General features: G+C 39.2%; 1 protein-coding gene across 2 annotated transcripts in view; it reads left to right on the top strand.

The window, feature by feature from the left end:
• SAMD12 (sterile alpha motif domain containing 12) overlaps positions 1 to 23,274 on the top strand; it is a 179,667-nt gene that overhangs the window by 13,181 nt on the left and 143,212 nt on the right. For both annotated transcript variants that reach the window (XM_075023851.1, XM_075023850.1), the window contains exon 2: positions 4,981 to 5,156. In XM_075023851.1, coding sequence (XP_074879952.1) covers positions 4,981 to 5,156 — 176 coding nt within the window. The remainder of the gene's footprint in view (positions 1 to 4,980; positions 5,157 to 23,274) is intronic.

The raw sequence follows: 23,274 nt of genomic DNA, 5'->3' as shown, positions 1-23,274 counted from the left end.
CCATTGAGCTAGGAGTACAAGAGCACTTAAGTACCTTTGTTTTAAATAATAGTTTGTTTTGTAAATGTAATCTGTGGATCTATGTTATTGTGTCTGCCAGCACTATTCATCATGTGCTTGTTGCTGTGCAGTAGGAGCTGTACAAAACATCCATGCTTCCTCCCCAAAAGAAAACAAGTTCCCACCACTGAAAGCTTTCAATCCAAGTTGAGTGACAATTGTTAGGGAGCATGAAGAAAGACGTGGCATTAATCAACTATTAGGTGGAGTTTTCAGCAGGGAAAGGGGAATGTAAGCAGTCTGAAACTGGATGAAGATTTATATTATTGAGACATATGGATGATATATGAATATTGAGATTGTATGGAAGAATATTGGAAGAGGTTCTGTTTCAAAATCTAATGATACTGCTGATGTCTAGTGGTATTAGGCTGATGATATCGGGTGATTTGGAGGTAGAGTTTGGTGTCTTGATGGACTTTCAAAGTCTGGAAATGATGAGGTAGATTTAATTTGGTAGAGCGAAGAGGTGCTGAGACAGTAGGGATATTGTCAAAGCTGCGGTGTGGGAAAATGGTCTGAATGCAGAGTGTGGGGTGAGCTAGTGTTTAGCTAATACCAGGGTAATAAGAAGTAAGAGCCTGGACAAGTATTTTAGCAAGAAACTACTTTGTAGGTAGAATCTTTTTCAGATGATTGCCATTAAGCCCTGAAAGAGACTTAAGAAGAGTCAGCTAAGAGGGTCAGAGCAGTTGGGTTGTGGTAAGGTTGGTGATTTGTGATTCTTTTGTAAGAGCTGCTTAGACTTGGTTCCACAGGATGTTAACCCTGGGTGCTGTCAGCCCGCCAGCCCCTTTAGTTTTGCACAGTTGATCCTGAGTTTAGAGCTGGCCTTATCTAGCTAAAATTATGTAAGATGCTGATTTAAGAAGATAATATGTTGTTATTGACCAAATGTTGACCTCCTTCCCTGCTTTTAACAAATCTTGAAAGGGAGTAATTGTGGTTTGTATTGACATTTAAAAGGAGGCAAGAGCTCTACCTCTGTCCACCACAGAGATGGATATATGTATTTCTGTCTGGTAACAGGAAATAATAGACCCATGAAAGCCAATATTCTTTTCTTCTTACCCGCTGTGTAGCTGAGAGTTGGAGGCAGCACTAGAGGAAAACAATAGAGCTGGCTACCTGAAGATGGCTCATGACAAAGACAGATTAGTTTTGTCAAGTGACTGAGGTACTTATCCTCGCCTCTGCTTTTAAGTCCTGCCCTTCAGTCTCCCTTCTCTGCATGCTGAGGCTCTTGTTCTAGGTGTGTCTTCCTTAAGGAACAGATTCAGTCCAGGTGGATGGTAAGCCAAGATCGTGATGGGGGTGACTGAGAGAGATGAACTCCTTCTGCCCCCAGTAAATAAAAAAGTTGTGTCGTGTCGTGTCCCCCCGTCCCGTCCCGTCCCCCCCCCAAGTATCCGCAGCTTTGGAAAAGTCTTCCCTGAGGCAGCCTGTGTTTCTTTTAAGCAGTCACCTCTTTTCAATAAAAAGGTAATGGACATGTATGTAATCGTTAGCAGCCTCTCCAATTTTTTCTCTTTTGTATCCTGAAGGAGCCCAATATAAAGCATTGCTGAAACAGCACTAACATTGATTACTCTTGAAAGAATGATGGGCTAAGAGTCAAGCAGCATCTTGCCATGTGATTTATTTCTCTTTTAAGCCATCCAGGTGATGCTTATGCTATCATGTTATCAGAAATCTGGATCATTTGCTCCCTGTAACGCATGGTAAATCAATGCTGTAACCCAGAAGGCTTTCCTCGTCCATCCCTTACCACCCTCCTCCCTCCTAATACAATCTGTATTGTTTGGGGGCACTGGGAAGGGAGGAGTTGCAATCCACAGGAAGCTTGCTGCTGGCAATGTTCTTCCAGGCAGTGTTAAGTCCCACTGTGCATTGTGATTTCTTTCATAACGAGCACTGGAAGGGGGCTGACAGCCAAAACCTGCCTGTTTCTGGATGCTGCTGAAGTGTGTTAGCATTTCAAAGGTGTATGCACCTATGTCTTCCTATTCACCTAGGCAAGATCCTTGAAGAAGACAGTTGGAGGGGTTTTTATAGACTGCATTCCATACCAAGTGTCTTTCACTGCTAATTTCCAGCTCTTGCTGGAGCAGGGTGTGCTGGGAGGACTTTTACAGGTTGGTTAGGATATCTCCATTTTTTTTGTGAAGAAGGGAATTAGTTTGGCTCCTAACAGAACAGTTTCCATTCGCACTGGGCTTTGAAAAAGTCTGTCTTGGTGGATCACATCCATCTTTTCTGTGGTCTGGAGGATAAGCGAAGTAGTCATTAGTAATTGTTTCTTTCAGGTAGGTAAATATGATCTAGAGGAGATAGATAATGATAGGTGGATATGATCTAGGAGAGAGAAATTTTTGGTGTCTTAAAGACACACTCATGTAAATATAAACTACAAAATCATTATCTGTTTGAAACCTCCCATGGGAGGTTAAAAGCCCCAAAGACTCCCTTCTAGCTATGACAAAAGGAAAATCCAGGAAGGGGTAGGTATGGAGTGCACCTAGAAATAAAGGGCTCGAAAGCTAGGAAATGCCTGTGCTGACATTATTAATGTTTAAGTATTTATGTTTTGGATTGACTCAGTGGTGTGGCTGGGAAAACCAGTAGGAGGAAAGGAGTGACTTGAAGACAGTTCTCTTTTTTTCCTGCCTCACCAGTGAGAGGCAATGCCAGAACAATGGGATTTGGTTTTGCATTGCCTTCAACCAACCTACAGAATTGACTTGAACCAGGGAAGAAAGAGACTTGCAAGAAAAGCTGCAGGTAGATTTAGGGGAAAGCTCCTTAGAGTTGGTTTGGGAAATGAGGCTCTGTAGCAGCTCTTTAGGTATCAGGAAGAAATTGCACATGCCTGTGCTACTAAAGTGAGACAGAAAGATGACAGATAAGAACAGCCTCAACAGACTGCTGCAGACCCCTTTTCCTTATGTGCTTTTTTCCCTATTAAAATAAAAAATGCTCTTGTTTTTGAGAAATTGGTGCTTGAAGGGGAAACCCAGGAGTTCCCCAAAATCTTCTCAGATGGTTTTCAGTGCTTTTAGAGCAAAACCACAACAGTATGCAAGGCCTAAGCAGAGAGAGGATCCCTTTTGAGAAAGAAAGGATTTTTAGCTGCAAGTCCTTCTACTGTGGTGGCCAGTGGAAACCCTGCCTCACCTCCAGAAGCTCTGCATTGTTCACCTCTTCTGTTTCCTTCCCCAGAAGGAGGTCCATGCAGGGCTCAGCTCTGGACATGATGTAGTCTAGTGATTCCTCCTCCTCTTCCTCTCATGCCGTCTGCTAAAGAATTGACTATTTGGAGAGGGATCTCTGTCTCTCTTACATACTTGTAAAAGAAGTCTAGGACTAATCCCCTACAGCTACTCACAGTGAGACTGAAATTTCACTTCCCATTTTTAGTTTCACTTAATAGTTTTCTGTGGGCCAGTGACATATTTTTCTATTCTTCTACACAAAATTGCTGCAATTTGTGATAACACATGTTGCAATTCTTTACTGCTTTCCATCACTCAGTGTTGTTAATGAATTATCCTTCATAATGTTCCTTTGACTTGAAGATAGGAGATGTTTCCATCCCTAGCTTACAGAAGTAGATATTGTAGTGCTTGGACAGATGACTTATATTTTACAAATATTGGATGTTTTTAAAAAATCTCAAGGAGAAAAGGCCAACTTTTTGGCCTCTGCTTTAATTCTGCACCAAGGAATTGCTGTAATTGAGGCTCAAAGTTTTCAACTAAGACTCTGGGATTTAAGGTGGTTGGATTTTCAGAAGGTGCTGTAGAAGAACCCTTTGCCTTCTGTGGCATCTTGAGCCCATTTCCTCTGAGAGGCTTTCAAGGGTTGATCCGTAGCTGGTAGAAACTGGCAGTTCTGATTCCTTCGCCCGTTTCCCGTCCTTTGCTTCCAAGCCAAGCAAGAGTAAAATGGCAGCTTTTATTTTGGCTTTACATTGTGTTTTGGATTTCTATTCAGGTCTGTTAAACATTGCACCACAGTGTCTGAGTAAAGTTCTTTTGCGTACAGGGCAAGTTGGGACTGTTAATTACAAGTAGCACTAAAAGTAGTGCAGTTACCCAGGAACATGAATGCAAAAATTGGATAGTCACATGAAAAGGAAGTTGCCTCAGGATCCTCACACATTTGAAAATTGCTACACGTGCCAAGAAGGTTGTTAAGGCTACTCTCTATGTGAGTGCTGGAAATGTGTGAAAATGATTAAACTACTGCCATAGGTCTAAATGTGCATTTCTGTGGTATGGTTTGCATTTGTTTTATTTTTTTCTCTGGCTGCTTTCCTTATTCCACTGTCATTAGTCCATACCTCATTATATGCTCCTAGAGAGTACGTCCCTCTTGCTTATTAGGATGGTGTAGGTGGTATTTTGCAGTGGTACAAAGTGCTGAAGGAGAGATAATCAGCTTGGTAAGTCATTACTCCATGCAGAGACTGACTTGCTGACTTGCTGTGCGCTGCTTACTTATCCCACATTGTTTAGGACCTAGAATGTTGTAGTAATTGAAAATGTAATAGAAAAACTTTAACTTGCTTGCCTAGAAAAGAAAAAAAGGTATGGCTGCATGATGAATACATGGGATATATTGTCCTACCCTAAGTAAAAGCTGTAAGTTGAGGGTCTTGGACGCTGTAGTGAATCCAGTAGAGCACAGTTCAGTACAGTAGCCTACACTAAATAGCCTTATACAGTGCTGCATTGCCTCTCATTTTCTTTCTCAAATATCTCACCCTGAATCCATGTCAAGATACAGACAGTTCTTTTGCCGTGATGTGACATAGCTCTGGTTACCACGTGGCACTTCTTAGTACTTTGTGATAAATGTTTGTAACATTGGGTTCTTCTTTCCTAAGCAGTGTTTTTTCTTTCTCATATTTTTTCCCAGCTATCCATTGCAATCTGAATCCAAATGGTATTGATCACCCTGTCCCTGCAGAAGGTATTAATCTGCAACTTGAAGGTGAAGGAGTTGAATCACCCTCTGTTAAGAGCACTAGTACTCCAAAAGGGCCTGAGTCAAAAGAGACACCCAAGAGACAAGTGGAGCCAGAAATATCTAAGGTAGGTAGGACTGGGTTCTTATTTATTTTGGTGAGTCTTAAAAATCCAGGCTTCTTGAAGTCCTGGCTACTGCTTAAAAAGCACTTATCATGCTGTTAAAGACATACAAAGGTGCAAAAGTAACAGTCTAAGGAAGTGGGTGTTAGAGAAGCAAGGTACTGTCGTGGATTTTTAGCGCACACACAACTTGGACATCACACTACTTTATTTTTCTCTAGATGAAGATAATTAAAATAATGGAATCTCTCTTTTTCAGGCACTGTGGAGACTTTTTTTCCAAATGACTTGGGTAACAACCAGAATGGGAGTAGATACATTTTCCTTGAGTCTTTTTTTGTTTGCTTGTTTATTTTTTCCTGGAACAGGTAAACGAAGAGAAAGGTTCTATGGCTATAGGAATATATGGATTTTTATACAGGGTGACTGGGTTTAATAAACTGTTAACTAATTTTAGGTAAAATACCAGGTCAGTTCTTCCGTGTCTGGTATGTCAGTGAATAAACATACTTCTGAGGTGAATTCCTAAAGACAAATGGAAGTGTCTGTTCTCATTCATAAGCTGCTGTTTCTTGTTTGTGTGCAGCAGACGTGATTACCAAGTGCACGTGAATGTGTGTGTTCCATACACTTTGGGTATAGGACAATAATTTCTCATATTAGATATGTTTTTACTAGAATGAAAATAAGAGAATGTTTAAAAAAATGGGAGAGATTCTTTAAAAGCGTTATCAGTCTTTTTGATCTTTAAAGGCCTAAATACAGGGTTTTGGGGGTGAGTTCTGCAGATTGGAAAATTGAGTTTTTACTGAATCTGACACTTTGGGAGTTAATAGAGCAAATAAAATCAGTGTCCTGGTGTGTGTTGTTTTTTTTTTTTTTTTTTTTTATTTAAAAGGTCCATAAAACGCAGTAACAATTAATTCAATGACTGAACAAAGAAGAGTATTTCCTACTGTCATCACTACAATAAATCTAACAAATAATATGCATACAGTTGTGATGTATTTCACTTTTAGAATAAAATAGCATTAAATGTTTTGAGCAGTAGCCTTGACAATAAAGGCTTGGTATGAATTCTCTGTTCTGATTTTTATCTAAAATAACTAGTTTTAAATGAGTACAATTTAAACTTATTTCATTCTGTCTTAAGTAATTGAATTAGATCCAGTACAAGTTGGCATTAATAAAAATCACTGCTACCTGCAGTCTGTTTTGTGGCCAATTATTAAGCACGTTGCTGATTTCTCTTGAACCCTTGGAGAACAGGTTTGTACTTATTGCTTTGAATCATCCATTTGGTAACAAGACCATCACATTTTGGATGGCCTTTGAGACAAAGCTCAGCTAATAATGCATTTACCCAGCTTTTTGCAGACAAAGGCAAGCTAACTCTGCCTGTGTTTCAACATGACCAGATGAAAATCTGCCCTGTATTGAAAGCTAAGGAGGTGTGCTAAGCTCAGAGGAGATCTTACAAGCTTGGATGTGAAGAAGCTAAATGACGCAATGGGGCTTCCAATGGGGAATGGGCTCATGTGTAGTTGACGTGGAACACAGGCAGATCAAGCTTGTATTTCCTTGCAAAATACTCATCCTAGTGGAAAATCAGGATGAAATATATCAGTGATTTAATGTAATGGAGCCTGTTTCCACTGTCTGAGCTGTACTTGTTGGATTGATGAATAGAAAACCGTTTCCAAAGGCTGTCCCTGCTGGAGTTAGCTGGGGAGGAGGGGAAGCGTTGTGCTCTCAAAGTAGTGAAATCAACTCTTGGTTTCCTACATCTGACTGCAGTAGCTTTATTTAGAAGCTTGGGCATGCTTCAGATTTAAAACCAAAAAAAACCACCAAGCAAAACTAAACATTTTGGTTGATGGAATAAGCTTGGCGTAATAGTATCAAGCTAATGAAGTGGACTGTTTTTCTGAATGTATTGCTACCTTGTTAGTAACTTTGTTTTTTATGTGTTGTATTAACTCAGTGATGTTTTTCATCTGGATTCATATGTTATAGCCTGAGGTGGCCTGTCTTTTCTGGCTTGCACTGCCTTAAATTTAAAAGTCGTGTTGCTTTACCCTTTAAAATGTGAATATAGAGTTGGGTTTGTAACTTGTGTGGCTTTAAAGAGTTGAATTAAGCTGTCATTATGAAACTTTACCCATGCAATCATATCTGTACAGTGGAAAGATGAGCGGGAATAGAGGAAAATATTGTAAATAAAACATTGTGGGCAGATCCATTTGTTTTACATTTCCTCATTGCTCAGTTGTTTTTAAAAAGGTTTCTTTGCAATCCTATGTATTCAAATAATATTAACACATACCTCTAGTGAGACTTATATTGCAAAAAGCAATGCAATGTATTGAATGCATTTTAAGATGCCTTATAGACCATCTTCTCTGCTTGCAGCTTTCTAATTTGTCTTCATTGGGACCAATTCTAGCACTTTAAACCCCTGGCTGCTTTAAGGTTTTGCTGTCCAAAGAAACAAACAAAATCTCTGTTCTAATGATGTGCGTCCTCCTTTTTCCATCCTCAGCTATGGACTTGCAGAACAGTAGTAACTTATGGGCTACAGATAGGAGCTGCATAAAAAGGAACTTTAAATCTGTAATCTAAATAGGGGAGTAGAGGTGCTTGTTTCTATATTTGGGATGCAGCAGAAAGTGTAGCATGAGTGAAGGATCACTCATTTTGAAGTTCCTCATTAGTATGGAATCTAAATTTTATATGCTGACTGAGGTAGAATTCTAACGGAAAATGGAACAATGATCTTAGTCTCCCTCAGCTGGTTCCTTAAGGAACCACCCTGTTACAAATGTGAGCAAGTCCAGAAAAGGCCAATATTATTCATATCTAATCTGATATGCATAATCCAGTGAGACTCTGATAATGTACAGGATATAATACAAATTAAGAAAATTATATGAAGTGTAAAAATACTTACCTTTTTTGTTTTATATATTTATTTTAAATTGTGTATTTATGTATATCAATACACACACTTTCTTGGTCAGTAATTGATTTTTCAGTATTCATGGGATATAAAAAAATTCAGGCAGTTGAGTGGACACTTTTACAGAGCAAAAAACTTAATTGGAGAGAGCAAGGATAGTTTTTAATAGAATTTTTTTAATATGTATTATTTCTTTAACCAACACCTACATCTAACCTCTGTTGTGTGTGTTTTCTGGAATTCTTATATTTTCTAATTAAAATGCTACTTCTGGCTCTTATGTCTGGTCTGTTTGGTTTTAATATCATAGTTATCTCTAGATAAACACAATCAGTCAGGACATTTGGAGTTACAGACTAGACGTCTGTTAAAAAAAATTAAAAGTTTTACTATACTTTTGAGGTCCTGTACTTCCCTGAGTATAGGCTTTAACAGACAGTGACTTTCTTAACAAGATTCAGAAAATCATCTCTTACGGAAATATTAACTTTTATGAAGGCTTCCCACATGTTGCAGTCATAAAGCCCTGTTCATTGTGAGTGTGAGACCCAAATCTGGTCTGTCACTTATTAGAAGAAGATTATTTATTCAGGGAGTTTTGATTCCTAAGTCAGGTGTGCATATCTGGTGACACACTTTGTCCCATTATGTGGTAGCAGCAGTAGCAAATAATAAAGGCTTTTTAATGGCAACCACTAGTTAGACTTTTTATCTTGTGTTAGCAATGGCAGGTTTTTTATCTGACTTGGAGACAAATTAACAGTCCTTTAAAATGTTCATGAAAACTATGAAAAGAAACTGGTAAAGTAAGTGAGAAGCTTTTTTATCTTGCCTTCTGTTGATAAGTGCTATACAGAGACCAGTAGACTATACTTTTTATTGCAGTGTAGCTCATTAATTCTTTTGGTTTCTTTTGTTGTCTTAAAGAACCCACTTTTTTCAAAATGACATCGAACAACACTGAAGGGCTGACTGAACTCAGTCACAAGAGGATGAGAATTTATCTCAGCTTACTGGGCCCAGTTGAGGACTGATTGGGGTTGGAAGCAGCTGCTCTGGCTTCCAGGGGAGTTCTGCTCTGCTTGGGAAGTATTTGGTGTGTGTGTCAAGTGCGTGATGAAGTATCCAAGCACAAAAGAGTGAGGCTTCTGAATAGTAGGGGTGTCATAGAATTCTTTTTAGAAATGTAAAAGTGTTTTGGCAGTTATTTAAAAAAAAAAAAAAAAAAAGTAGTCCTGCTACTGTTCTCTAACGAGAGACTAGAAAAAGTAATTTTCTAGAAGAATTCTTCAGATTTTTTAATCAGTGGCTTCTGATTCACTGTGTTTATCCTTTTTGGTCAAGCTTATAAAATGGATTGGATGAGAAAGACAGTGTTTGCCAAGCAGTGGTCCTGGCACTGAGTATGATGGAACATAAGCATTCATCAGCATAGCTGCTTGGTATGCTAAGACCATTTTATGCCCTCCCCTCCCCACTTTTTTTCTTTTTTTTTGCAATTGGTTGAGAAACACCAATGGCCACTGAACTGGGGCAATGAGGTTTTAGCATTTGCTTTGTCTTCCAATTATCCCCCTCTTGTGAAACTTCTGGTGGCCGCAGGATATGTGAACAAGAACCCAGACTGGACTGGCTGAGGTTAACAAATGTTTCGCCTGTTGAAGTGAAGGTTCAGCAGAACCCCAGCTGGGCTGTTCCACTCCTCCAGGTTTTGCTTTAAAATTGTGTGGCAGGGTGGGAGGGTGTTTGAATTGCAGACCTCCACATGTATCCCAGTGGAGGTGCAGCCCCTGGATGTACTGAACTGTTACTTTACTAACAGAAAGTTTACTTTCCTTAGTTGATTTTTGTGGAGTCGTTGTTAACAAATTGCCAATGTCCACATCAGATCACTACAATGAAAGCCAGTAGATACAGTGTGAGTGTGATTTTTTTTTTTTTTTTAAATCTTTTTTTTTCTCTCCCCACTCTTTGACCGCAATAGTGACAAAACATCACTCACTGCATTGGGTCTTTTTTATAACTAGCAAAAATAGGTACGGAATCTGAGTGTACAGTATGTCTGAAGTGGATTTAAAAATATTTGGTAAATGTTAATATCAGATAGCTGAAATAATTACACTTCAGGGCAATGTTCCTTTCTAATATCTCATTCTGTGATTATTAGTAATGCACAATAATTAGTATGCTTGCTTCTGTCTTTGTTTTCAGTAGACTTTTTCTTTTATGTGTTGCATAGTTAGAAATATGTATGTTTTCTTCCTTTCAGGTGTCTAAATTGGGGGCTGAAATCTTTGATGTGTATGTATCTCTTCCTCTCTCAGCCTGTCATTCATGATTGTGACCTCTGGCTGAAGTCTGAAGTTTCAGAACCATGTGGTGAACAAATGTTCTAGACTGAGTGGTGAAACAGGAGTGCTGGGTGACCCTGTACATTTCAAGTAGCTGCAGCTGATGTTTTGTTTATCACTCTGGGGGTTTGCTGGTGTGAATGAAGTGCTGGAGTAACCCTACCTGGAGTGCAGAATATAGCTGCTTAGTTCCGAATTTACATTGTCATGAGCCAGGAAAACAAGAAACATCTTCCTCTGTTGGGGTCTTGGAAGCCAGCTTATCATAGGAGGACAAATGCCTGATTCAGAATCCAAGTGTATTCTTGCTGTAGCATGTTTTTCCCCATTGCTATATCATCCATTCTTGTTATATATACTGTAATATGAAGGCCCGCATTTTTGCGGCGAGGTTTCTACATTCGGCATAAAAGATGTGGCTTCTCCTGTTCATCCTGTTTGCCATGACTGCATGCCTGGGGATTCCAAAATATCATCTGCCCTGACTGACAGCAGCCACATGTAAGCAGGAGATCTTGCCTGAGTTAGTTTGTTGTGCTCTGCCCAGGACAGTGAGGGGAAAAGAAAGGCACCTGCAAAGGACCATTGTTAATTTCCTTCTCCTTCATCCTCCATCACAAGGTGGGATTATTTTTCTATTGCTTCACTTCTTTCTCCCCATAAGTAGTCAAAATAATTAGCTCAGACTAATATTTAGTTCTTTAGATGGGTATAAGTAGAACAGATAGAGTTTACTCACAAAGATCACTATTGATTGACCTTCCAAACAATTTAAAGGTATCCTTTATGAAATTCATCTGTACAAGCATGCTCTATCCATGACTTCAGTCCATCAGGTGATAATAGCAAGAGAAATTTCTGTTTGTCAGGCTTTTTACAGTTGGATTTTCACCAAAACATCAACTGTGAAAATGTTCGCAGTGGTTGCATGCACACAGTGCATGCATGTGAAGGACAGCAAGGTGTTGGCCTGTAGGAAACAGTGCAGTCTGTGACCCTGTGGTGTGTTAGGGGCTGCACAAATGCACAGCAAAGTGGCGGTTTCTGCTGCAGGGAGCAAATGCAGTCCTCCTATAGGGCAGGCGAGAGCAGATGGTTACAAAGAGGCAGCTGAGGGAGCATAAGGAGGGAAATGTAGCCTGATCTGGCTCCTGTTGTCTTGTGAAAGCTATCAATGTGAAATTTGTGTTCTTTCCCATTACGCTAGTGTGAAAAGGAGCAGCAATTGCAGTACGTATTAGCAAGCATAAGCAGTAAAAAGCCATGGTAGTACTCTAGAAATAAGTGGGATGTCTAATGCTATAGATACACATAGACGTGTTATTTAAAAGGAGAACTTCTATTCAGGGAAAAAGAAATACAGATAAAAAGATGGAGTGGCTTTTAGAGGAAAAAGCAATTCCATACAGTGTGTGGATGCATAATGTACTTACGGTGCCAGTTCTGCTGCTTGCCTCGTTGTGAAGCTGCTCCACAAAGCTATCCAAACCCTCTGCTTTCACTTTGAAGCTACTTTAAGGGCTTCGTAGAGATTGCTTCAAAAATAAAGCAGTATTTTAATGACACAGCTGCCTTGATAGGGAAGGAAAAGTATAGAATCGCCCAGTAAAGAAAATAATAGCATTGTGATTAGAGGGATTACAAAATGTATTATAGAACCAATTTAGCATTTAAAATGGGAAAGCAGTTTAATGCTCCACTGCTGGCACTGCAGGTTCTGCAAATAGTGCATCTCATCTGAGTTATAACAATAATTTCATTAATCTGTCACATGTGTTTGCTGGACACTTCTGACAAAACTGATTTGCAGTTGCTGTAGTCCACCTTTCTCTCTACAAGTGGGAACTTGTTTCTTTTCCATTTTGAAAAATATCATAATTGCTGAGCACTGGGAGTGTGTCACAATCACAAAAGGGTTGTGGAACTGTAATAGCCTTGATAATGTCTGAAGGGTGTTTCTTGTGTTATCAACCTGTCAAGCTTTCCCCTCAATGCAGAGGCCCGCTAAGGAGGGAAGGGATTTCATTAGGAGAGTCTGGAAAAAGGTGGCCTGGGGCAGAGTGGAGTCTGTCTTCCCCTCAGTTACCGTGGGTGGAACTGAGCTTGCTGATGAGGGCAACTTAAATTAAGCGTCTATGTGTAAACTAGATGTCTAAACTCCTATTACATTTGGTGGAGATCTAGTCAGCATGCTCACAGGAGTGTGGAGAGGGATCAGACTCCATCAGAAGTGAGCACTGCTCAGCTGAATCTGTCTATCATTTGGGGACTGCATTGACACTTGAGTTTACGTATTCGGATCTCAAACTCAGTTCTGTCCTCTGCTTTACTAGCTAACCACCCTCTGCGTTTGACATTGAAATCATTATTAATGTCTGATGGAGGTGAAACCTTGTGTTAAGAGACTGTATTTCAGAAGCTGCATTTACCTCAAAAATCATACTTTGAACACTTAGGCTAGACTAATCCCATGTGTGTTCAAGATGTTCAAGATGATCTGGCAAGCAAATACTGCTTAATCTGAAAAAAAGTCTGTCTTTTGGATTAAAAGGATATGATTGGAGTGTGTATGTGTGTGTTTCATTTTTCCCCTTTCCTTTAATTGGTCTTGGATTTCAGATGCCTGTTGCTCTTCACTAGAAGTGAAGATCTTGCTCTGTGGCTCAGTTTTTCCAGCTGTACAAGAATGATGATAATTAGGACCAGTTAAAACTGTTCTTTCAGTAGAAAACTGAGATTTTGAATAAATTTGCTACCAAAATTTTGTCTTTTGCATGTGTATGTATGTAAAATTGATTGTCCAAAAGCTCTGCAATGTGTCCCTGAAAACTGGAGAATACTGGCTTGGTCAGGCTGCCTGAGAATAACAAATGCAGCAGCACGTTTGCCCCCTGTTCCCGTTCCTCTCCGTGGGACAGATTCTCCAGCTGTTTTCCGTGGTGGGTAGTGGTGAAGGCTTCCACTGGTGCTTTGTCTGTGTCATGCCTCTGGGTTTGATTCCAATTCCAAGTGTTTGGTGGATGGGGCCTAGAGTGTGGTGTTTGGCTGTGAGGGATATCTTGTCTCATTTGGGGCCTTTAGGCACAGCAAAAATGCCAACAAGAATGACCTCTGAAATCAAGGAGGCTTTTCAGTATGCTTTCATTTTGCACTTTGCAAATACTAGTTCTTTTTAGCTATTTCTGGATGTGGACTTCAGTCAGAAGTGTTTGTTTTATCTCTTTTCCACAGTCAGCTGCAGATTACTGTGTAGCTGATGTGCCACTGCAGGGAGCAGGGAAACAACTCCCAAATGTTAAAGAAGGCATTTTCTGTGATGCTGTGTATTATCAGTGGGGCAAGCAGAAGGTAAGGAGAATGTTTTGTTTAATGAGAGACAATTCTTCCCTTACCATCTTTAATTTGTTTGACCAACTGATTTTTAAGTAGCGTGGTGTTTCCTTGGCTGTGATGCCATTAAGTGAAACTTAATAGTGATTTGGCCTGGGGGTGGCTTTTAGTTCCTCCTTCTAGTATTTCTGTGCTTCTAGTTATGTTGATGGGGTACTTTTATATTGTCATTAACCACTCTGGGCATTTGCAGGGTTAGTTCAAAACTAAAAATGATATCCAAGTATGACAGACTCTTAAACTAAAAAGAGTGTTGTAAGTTTGCAATGGGAGAGCAGTGGGTGGGAGAAAGCAGTACAACAGTATGTTTCTTTGAATTTGGGAGGTGTCAATATTAATGTGGAACTGAGGCCTTCAGCACTTGGAAGAGACAAATGCTGTTGGCGGTAGTGGCATCAAACATTACAAGTAATTTCCCTTTAAGAGATTAGGGAATGTGAATCCAATTCCTTCAACGAATCCACAGTTTAAGAAGAGAAAAGAGATTACCTTCTGTTCTTAGGCTATTTACTTATTTTAGCTTTTGAACTGTGTCTCGTTCTGTTCATGCAAACTTGTGAAGTTTTCCTATTCTCCTAAGTATACCAGCTGTCAGCCCTGGTCTGCCAGCCCTGTGAGACCCTACAGACAGACACATAGCCATCTTCTGCCCACCAGTTCAGTCTTCGCTTTGCCTGCCAAACTGATCTTGTTAACCCTAGAGCCTGTATCTTTCCATCTACACCCCCCCCCCCCGAGCAAAGAGTTCACTAGAGTCAAAGAGTTAGCTACAACCAGTTAAGACTGATGTAGTATTTAATCTTGCTTCTCAAACTGTTGCCTGAAATGGGAGATGCTGATCCTGCTCCTTATGGTGCAGTGCTACTAAAGCCCACCTGATTCAGATTGAATAACCAGCAGAATCTGCTTAGTGCATCCCACCAGCCTGGCTGTGAATGTGTAGCGGGAGAAGCTCAACATGGGTTTCGGGGGACAGCCGTGCCCATCTTATGTCCCACAGCAGCTCACAGATGCGACCCTTCTCCTTTCAACCTCAAGAGCTGCAACAGTAGAAGCAGCTAGAGTGTGCAGCCAGGGCTGTTGGGGAGAGGGAGCAAGGCCACCATTTTGGGTTGTAGGAAGCTGATAAATTGGCCATTTCTTACAGAATAAACATTTTATTTCCTGCCTACCTAGAGGTCACCACACAACTGCTAGCAGTCATTAACATGGTCTGGAGCATCAATTCTTCCATCTCCTTTACCTCCTAGTTCCTCACCCAGAGATCGTAGTTGTTACTGGTAGGGGCTGTTCTCAGAAGATGTACTTGGTAGAATGAATGTTTCTAATTTTACCAATATCTAAGAGTGAATATTGTGATGATGCATCAAGCTGCACTTCTAGGGTTAAATGCGTCCTTGACATGCATATCTAAAAATAGAAAACCTTCAACTCTGAACAAGGTAGAGTTACTGCGTATCTTCAGGCCTTTTTTCTATCCTTAACATAGAGAATCTCGTAAGTGGGTATTATGTTCTGCCTATTTTCCTTTTTTCTCTAATGTCTGTAAGTGCATCCATCAACTAGTGATGACTTTGCTGACCTAGACACCCTCTACTTTTTTTGCCTTTTTTTTCTTGCTTTAAACAATAGAGTCTGTATCTAATGGTTTCAGAACTGCTATTAATTCATCTTTCATTCAAGGCTGATTGCTTTCAATCTTAGCAGTACACTTTAGATTGCAAAAGATTTTGTTGAATGTGTTTTCATTATGAAAAGGTAGATGTGACTGAACTTCAGCATGCCTATGCTGATAATACAGTCTTTTATCAAAATAAAGCTTGTGTATAGGTTTGAAGATGTATTTTTAAATAATCAATATTCTTGCTGATTAAATAGAAAAACTTTTTCTGGAGATAAAGACTATCACAATTGTATGTTCTCCTTCAGATATAAGACTGTCTCGAACTTAATTCAGTTTTGGTGACTCAGAATTTTTGCTTTTTTTCAGGTTTGTCCTAAAGAACAAATAGCTTAATTGTCAACAATTCAGCATTAGGTGGTGATTTGTGAAGTTGATGAGGAAAACTGAGAGTGTTATTCCATGTACTGAGCTTTTCTGAAGCCTTTATTGTTGACTGTAGAAGAAGAATCTGAAGTGCTTGTTAAGGTTCATGCTTATTAAAATGTCACTACTGTTTTCTTTTTCTGTAGGGAAGGCTACTTTATGGCTTGCAAACTACAGTTAATTGTCCACTGTAACTGGTAGCAGATTATTTCAGAAAAGGTTTTTTTGCCTGAATAATTATCAGCTTTGTTTTCCATAGCTGCTGTTTCATGTTCCCTTACTGTCTGTTGAAATAATTTAGTATTGGAAGGGTTTCATTTTTAAACAATATTTTTGAAGGGGAGAAAAAAAATAAAGAACAGCGCCAAATGAAACATTCAGATCAGGTAAGTGTTCAGCATGTTGATTAAACTCTCAAATTCAAATGAAGTTCAATTAGTTATATGTGTCCATTAGTACATATTGCCCCTTCTGCTGTTTGCTGGGAGGAAAAAAGTGTAACACCTTCCACCCTCACTGCCCCGTTGACTTTTTCTCCCCTGCCCTGGTTTCCAGGTTCCAAAGGACACAAAAATGCTGATAAAAGCCCAAAAGAACAACAACAGGAAAGGAAGTTTGTCTTCACTTTTGAATTCCAAAAAGAATACTGTAGAGTGTAGTCAGGTTGCATGAACATGCCTGACGTTTGGCGGGGGGGAAACCACAGAAGAGTGCATCCTATTGTTATGCTCTAAAATATTTTATGTAAATTGCAAGTGATTCTAAAAACACAAAATAAACTGAACAGATGAAACTGAACCTGAAAATTAAATTAGCTCCTCTATACATGGCACAATGATGGTGAATAAAACTATGTCATTGTTGATGAAATTCTTATTTAACACTTTTCTGCATGTTCATCATCTTCTTCTTTCCATACCCATCTCCCATGGTTAGGTTTTTGTTCTGGGTTTGTGGGTTGTCCCACCCCTCCCTTTTTGTTTTGTTTTGTTTTGACAAACCTGGTTCCCTTCAGGATCTTACGAAGACTTCTACCAGGTTGGAGAGAGGGCAGGATGTAGTGGAAGTGCACGTGTGTCCTGGCTGAGCAGAGCTGATGGTAGAGCACCCCATTTAGTGGTGTATTTCCTGCAGCACGTTTCAGTCTCCAATCCCTACTTTCTCTCATTTTATTGAGTTGACTGCTTAGTTCTTTGACTTCAGTGAGTTGATGATCAATTTATCATCCACCTGAATTATCTCACTCTGGCTTTTATTAGTGATAGAGTACTCTGTACTAGTTGGTCAAGAGCAACCAGTGAGAACTGTCCCCTTTGGCAGCGTTTCCTTGTTAATTTGGCTTATTTTAATCACTTTGCCATGCTGGCAGTAGTTGGGGAGAGTATTGCTTTGCTGCTTTTGCTGCTGAGAGAAAAGTCTGTGGAAGTGCAGTCTAAATAGAGCTAGGGGGAGACTGAAACAGATTAGGAGGAGGAACAGGAGATACCAATTTAAAAGAGTAGTAACTTTAATAACCAAATGTGTTTTGATTTTACACCACTTCACCAGCTTTACCAAATGCTTCAGTTTGTCCTAATGCGTAAGAGATGAGAACTGGGTGATTTTACAGTGAAATAGGAGATGCAAACATTTTTTGTTCAGAGAAATGTAGCAGCCCTCTGCGTCCAGTGCTATAATTATATGAACAATAGAATGGGGAGCAGTGAAATTATCCATCTCATAGCCTGGGATATATGATTGAGCTCAAAGGATCAAAAGAAAAAGCTGAGGAAAGCATAGGCTGCAGGGATAGTACGTGGATGGTGGAGATCAGGCAAAGTAGTAGAATATGTGCAGCAAAAGGGAATTTGACTGCAGAGGATGATATATAGTGCAAAGGAAGAGTAATTTCTAGGATTAGTCTGAATATCCCACTGTATTTATAAATCTTAGAATTGAGGAAGAAGTAAAAACAGAAAATTGTTGCTGCTGCATGCAAATACACTAGAAGAACAAAACTACTGTGCTGACACAAGCAAGTAGGGCTATAAAACAAGGTAGAACTTGAAACTTTCCTACCCATTAGAAAGTTCCTCTCATAATTTTATTAATGGGTATTAATCTGCCACATGTATAAACAGATTGACTACAACCTCTCCTTTAGCAAAGCTTGTATTGGTTGTTTCTCTTTTAATCCTGTTCTAAATAGATTGACAAGGATTATTGTATGAAACCAGTAAATTGAGTTTCATTGCATGAAATATAAAAATATAAGTGATGAGCTTTAGATGTGTTATTGATGTTTTAATCAGTGAAGCAACACAAAACAAAAACATACGTGAATATTGCTTTTTTACTTTCACTTCTGCGATTAATTATCACAAGTGGTTCTTATGTTTGTTAGTGAAGGCCTTTAGGACCAGTGAATTTTGACCAATTTGTTAGAAAAGTTATTCTAATTTATTATTTTTATGCTCTCCAAACATATATATATAAATCTAGGTTTTACTGTGTTGCAACACAAATCTCACACAGTAAGTAAGTGTGATAATGCTAGCAATACTTTCAAACAATGTGCCATAATAGTTCAGTGCATTTCTACTGTGTACTAGTGATGGGTTTAGAAGTGATCAAGATGTTAAATAGCATTCCTAAGGGTTATTTCTGATTATACTAGCCAAGAGAATAGCATCAGAACCATTTGTGGATAATGATAATATTTTCTTGTCTGTCAGGCAACAGCCTTTTCTTATATGCATCTGCTAATAATTTTGTGTATTAAAATAATAAAGGTTATATATAGTACTGCGTTCAGAGAAATGACAGCAGGATGAAAGTGAGGAAGAAACCTCCACCTCCATGTAATCTCTTCCATAAGAACATAGAAAGATATTTCATCTCATAAAGTAAACCTTGAGGCTTTCAGTAAATCATGAGGTGATTGCTTCTCATCTCGGGGCAGTTTGAAAGTGTTCGACTTCAGTGGAAAATTCTTGTTGACTGGGAAGTTTTGGAAACATGTCCTCATAAACAGCTGGTAATAAAAGGTTAATTTATAATAGTAAAATGGTGGTATAGCAACTATTGACAAGGGGTGAGCAGTTCCATGTGGAAGAGGAAGATGGGGGGGCCTGACTGCTAGAACTGTGCTGCTGCGTCTTGGAGCGAGTGGGCTGTCTCGTGAACTGCGAGCAGGAAAACAGCCTAAATGGCATAGAAGAGACAGGGCAGGTGAGAAAGAAAATGTGGAAAGTGCTACACATCTCCAAGAGAAAGCTGAATTCCTTAAAAGCTAGATTATCTGGAAGCCCCATGCAGTGCCCTGCAAAACTGTCTGGGTCTGTCAAAATGCTGCCTGTCAGTAGATGGTGCTCTTTATATCAGCTATTTACTCATGCTGCCTGTGTTTGGCTGTGTTTTCATGTAAAAGGTCTGGTAACATTCTGTAACAGTTCATTTCTCTGAATTCTGATGTCTGGGAGATTAGAAATGGAGGCTTTTGAGGGCCTGCCAAAAAAGAAAAGTGTTGACTAGGTTCCTTTGAAACATCCTCCATCTTTGAATTTTTTTTTCAACAACTTCTTTTGCTTGTGAATGTGTATTGTTTTGAATTTGGACAAATTCAGAAGCTTCCAGCATAAAAACCTTGAATAAACATTGTGGATTGGAGTATATAGAGTGGACTAATTCAGTTTGGCAACTGGCCTGTAAGACACTGCAATAATGTGGTCTAAAATAAAACTGCAAAGCAAGTTTGGCAAGTCATTTGCAGTTCTAAAGTTTTCTTTCGCATATCAACTTTGCAGTTCTACCTGCTGTTTCTGGATAGATAGGAATTAGTTTATTTTTAAATGTAATTCTTCTTAGAAAGGACTTAAATTTATCAATGCAACTGTGAGTTTTACCTGGAGTCACTTATTCATCGGTAGTTGGATGAATATAAAAAGCTGCATAAAAATGAAGATTTGTTATTAATATGATTGAAGTATTATTGGACCTGCCTGCATTTTTTTATTATTCAGAAAATGTGCCAGCTCCGGAGGAAAAAAGTTAAATGTATTAATTGTGTAAAAAATATCACTTGCCAAAGGCTGCTGTTGAGATGAAAGCCCAGATCTGGGCAGCAGACCAGCATGGCAGTCCTGATGTGGAATTTGAGATGCTTAAAGTTATGAGTGTCTTTATGCAGTGGTCTGTGTATAGAACATCAGCTACTTAACCAAGAGTTAAATTTTGGCTTGTGAGATGAATTTGTCCCTGGAGTGAATCTTGAAAACTGCCTGCTGTTCACTGCCTGACACTACTGGTCTTTCTGCAAACAGAAACTGAAGGATTGGTGTGAATTTTTCATGTAATCTTAAACTGCAAGCAAATGATCCAAGAAAGAGAAGGGAACTGAGTTCCTTTCAGAAATGTAATTAAAATATTTCTAGTTCTTATTCAGGGCCAGTTTGTCTTCCCAGCACCTTGATTTAGATATCCCTTCACAGATCTCTCCAGAAAGTATATATATTATATGTACTCAACTCATTACAGCAGATTAATATTGTTCCTCATAATGTTTAATTTACCTTCTCTCAGCCTGTCTTTCATATTCATCTCCTTACGACCCAAGTTCTTTATGTTGAGGTCAGGTGGGCATAATATTTTTGCTGAAAATCTCAACTCCACATTTCTAGGGACACCTCACAGCTGCCTTCCCCAGGAAGATGTTGCTGGGACATTTTGGGCTGGATTTACAAATGGTGCCTGGAACCAAAGATGCAAATCCTCACTTGACTGGCATTCCTCCCCTGCTTAGCTTCCCTGTGGTGCCTGCTGGGATGTTCCTGGGAAAGCCCCATTTTCCCATCAATGGCCTCTTCTAGGAGATATGTTCAGAGCATGGCAACAATATTAACCTCTGCCTTCCTGCCCCTGCCTTGAATCTGTTGAATCTTGTCTGCCGAGTCCCATCAATGTGGGCTTTATAGCTCCAAATCTTCAGGTTTTTGAGCAGAGACAGTGCTGCTGCCACATCCTTCTGTTTCCTTTTAAAATAAGGACAAGCTTCTGACCCTTCTTTTGCTTTCAAGTTTATTTGCTGCACTACAAGAAGAGATGCTTGCTGTGAGTGAGAAGAGATGTCTCCCTTTGGCCTGGGCTGGCCTTGATGTAAATATGGGACTTGTACTCTGTGGCTTTTTCTGTATCTTCTTGTTGGGTAACTTAGGCTGCTTCCTAGCCAGGAGGGGCCTGGCCATCATGAATCTCAGTTTGAGGCTTTTTGCTTTCTCTAATAAAGGGGATGAAAGGGCATTGTAGTGCTTACGCTCTTTTTATTAATGTAGGACTTCACAGGGATGATAAAACAATACAGGAATTCCCTTATTAGGGAGAGAAGACTAGTTTCTCAAAAGCAATTAGCAAGAATTTGCATTGACAGAAGTGCCCTGCTTGTTTCGAAAAATAAGTAGTGTATCTGCCTTCTAGATATTTGAGAAATCCCTTATGACCTTCTACACAGGCATTGCAATGCTATTGAATGAATCAGATGGCTGGGCTAATCTGCCTCTTCTGTCAGCATTTGCCTTTGCTGGAAGTGGAAGCAATGTCTTATTGGGATGCAAGAGGTTGACCTGTCAGCTGAGGCTTAGAGACCGTTTCTTATTCATACACATGTACACATCTGGCCTATAAAGTTGTTCTCCTCAAAATGTATTTGGCTCAAGAGAATATAGTTAAGAGTCAACTGGCAAAGATATCTAGAAAACTTTGATTGCTGTTGGGGTATAAAATGCCTTGGCTGCTGCACTTGCCTTCTGCATATGAATGAGCCTATCCATAAAGACTGAAAGTTGGCATAGAAAGGTTATACTACTTCTTACAGTACAAGCCTCTTAATTGGCACATCTGCTGGAAACAAAGGTGCCAAAAATGTGATTCACTCAGAAGGAGTAAACCTTGTAAGAAAGCAACCTGTCATTATTTAACAGGGATTAAGATCCTCTCAGGATGTTAGATCTTCTCCTTGTACAAATGTACTGTTGTTGAGCTAATGGAGGAACTAACCTCACTACCTGCTAACACTGAAGTAACAGTTTCTTTTATAGCTCTTCTCATATAGAAATGCTTCACTGTGTCTTTACAAAAAAATGGACTGTACCCTTCACCTCTGACATACAGCAGCTATTAAAAAACACAGCTACTTCTCAAACCCTAGGTTGTGACATGTTGAGTATCTTCTTGACAGAATACTGTAGTTACCAGAGTACTGCTCTGTACAACCTCTTTTTTTTTCCCCATTAAATAAAGACCTATTTGTATCATAGTAGTATTCCTAGTAAAGAAAATTAATTTTTATGAGACTTAGAAAATTCTAGCATTAAGCCACATGTCATAATTTTTAATTGACACATTTTAGTTCACATCCATGTTAGTATGGATAACGTGAATATGAAATGGGTACATTTAAAACAGTCATGGTCCTGTCTAGTTCTTCTCATTTCAAGGCAGCCTGTTTTGTGACTCTTATTGCTAACCACTGATAATTGAGCTGTTTTTGAAAGAATCCAATTATGTGACTGAAGAATTGCAGATACGGCATCACCAAATATATGTGCTTATGAGTCAGAAATATTCTCATGATCCACAAAACAAATATAGGCTGACCAACATTCTTTACCCCTTATTATTGAATTTGCAAGTATAAAATAAAAACTTTGTGCTGTCCTTCAGATCTTGAAATTTTTAGCTCTTGTCTTTTGCTGTTTGTTGTTCTGTAGTTAGAGCAACAAAATTTCAGTGTATTATTAATATGGATATTTTTGTGCAAATTAAACAATTTTCCAGTCTAGTTTGGTCAGTGGATTTTGTTGCTGCTACAGGCTGTATTTTAGCTAAATTCTTCTATATGACCATCTTTAAATAACTATGCGAGAAATTCCAAGAAAATCAGTGGACCTACTTATATGCATGGTTTGTATTTATTTTAATGGCATTCCTGATAAGCAGTCTCAGTTTAGTTCAACTGTAGATGTAACTGACTAAGATGCAACTTGCAGAGGTGCCAGGATTGGTTTAAAAAAAAGAAAAAGGGGGAATGGAGACTCCTTTGTAATTGTTGGTTTTGTAGTATAGGTAGGTTTTGGGTGATGTTATTTTTAAATTTTTATTTTATTCTAGAGCTGGATAAAATATTTTTGACAAATACTGAACTTCTTCAAAAGTGGAATTTCAGTTGCTCTGACAGTATTTCTGAGTTCAGGACAAACTGTTGGAAAAGGGGAAGCTACACGTCATCACTGTCTTATTAGATATTCCTGTTTTCTTTCCTATGTGTACCTGAACGGATTTGAACTTACAGCTTTCACCGAGATGGGGCACTTTCCTGTGCCTACTACCAGTCTGAACGGA

The sequence above is a fragment of the Buteo buteo genome, chromosome 3, assembly GCF_964188355.1.
Source record: "Buteo buteo chromosome 3, bButBut1.hap1.1, whole genome shotgun sequence".
Lineage (NCBI taxonomy): Eukaryota > Metazoa > Chordata > Aves > Accipitriformes > Accipitridae > Buteo > Buteo buteo.
The sequence above is the reverse complement of the archived record's forward strand: the minus strand, read 5'-3'. Positions and strand labels throughout refer to the sequence as shown.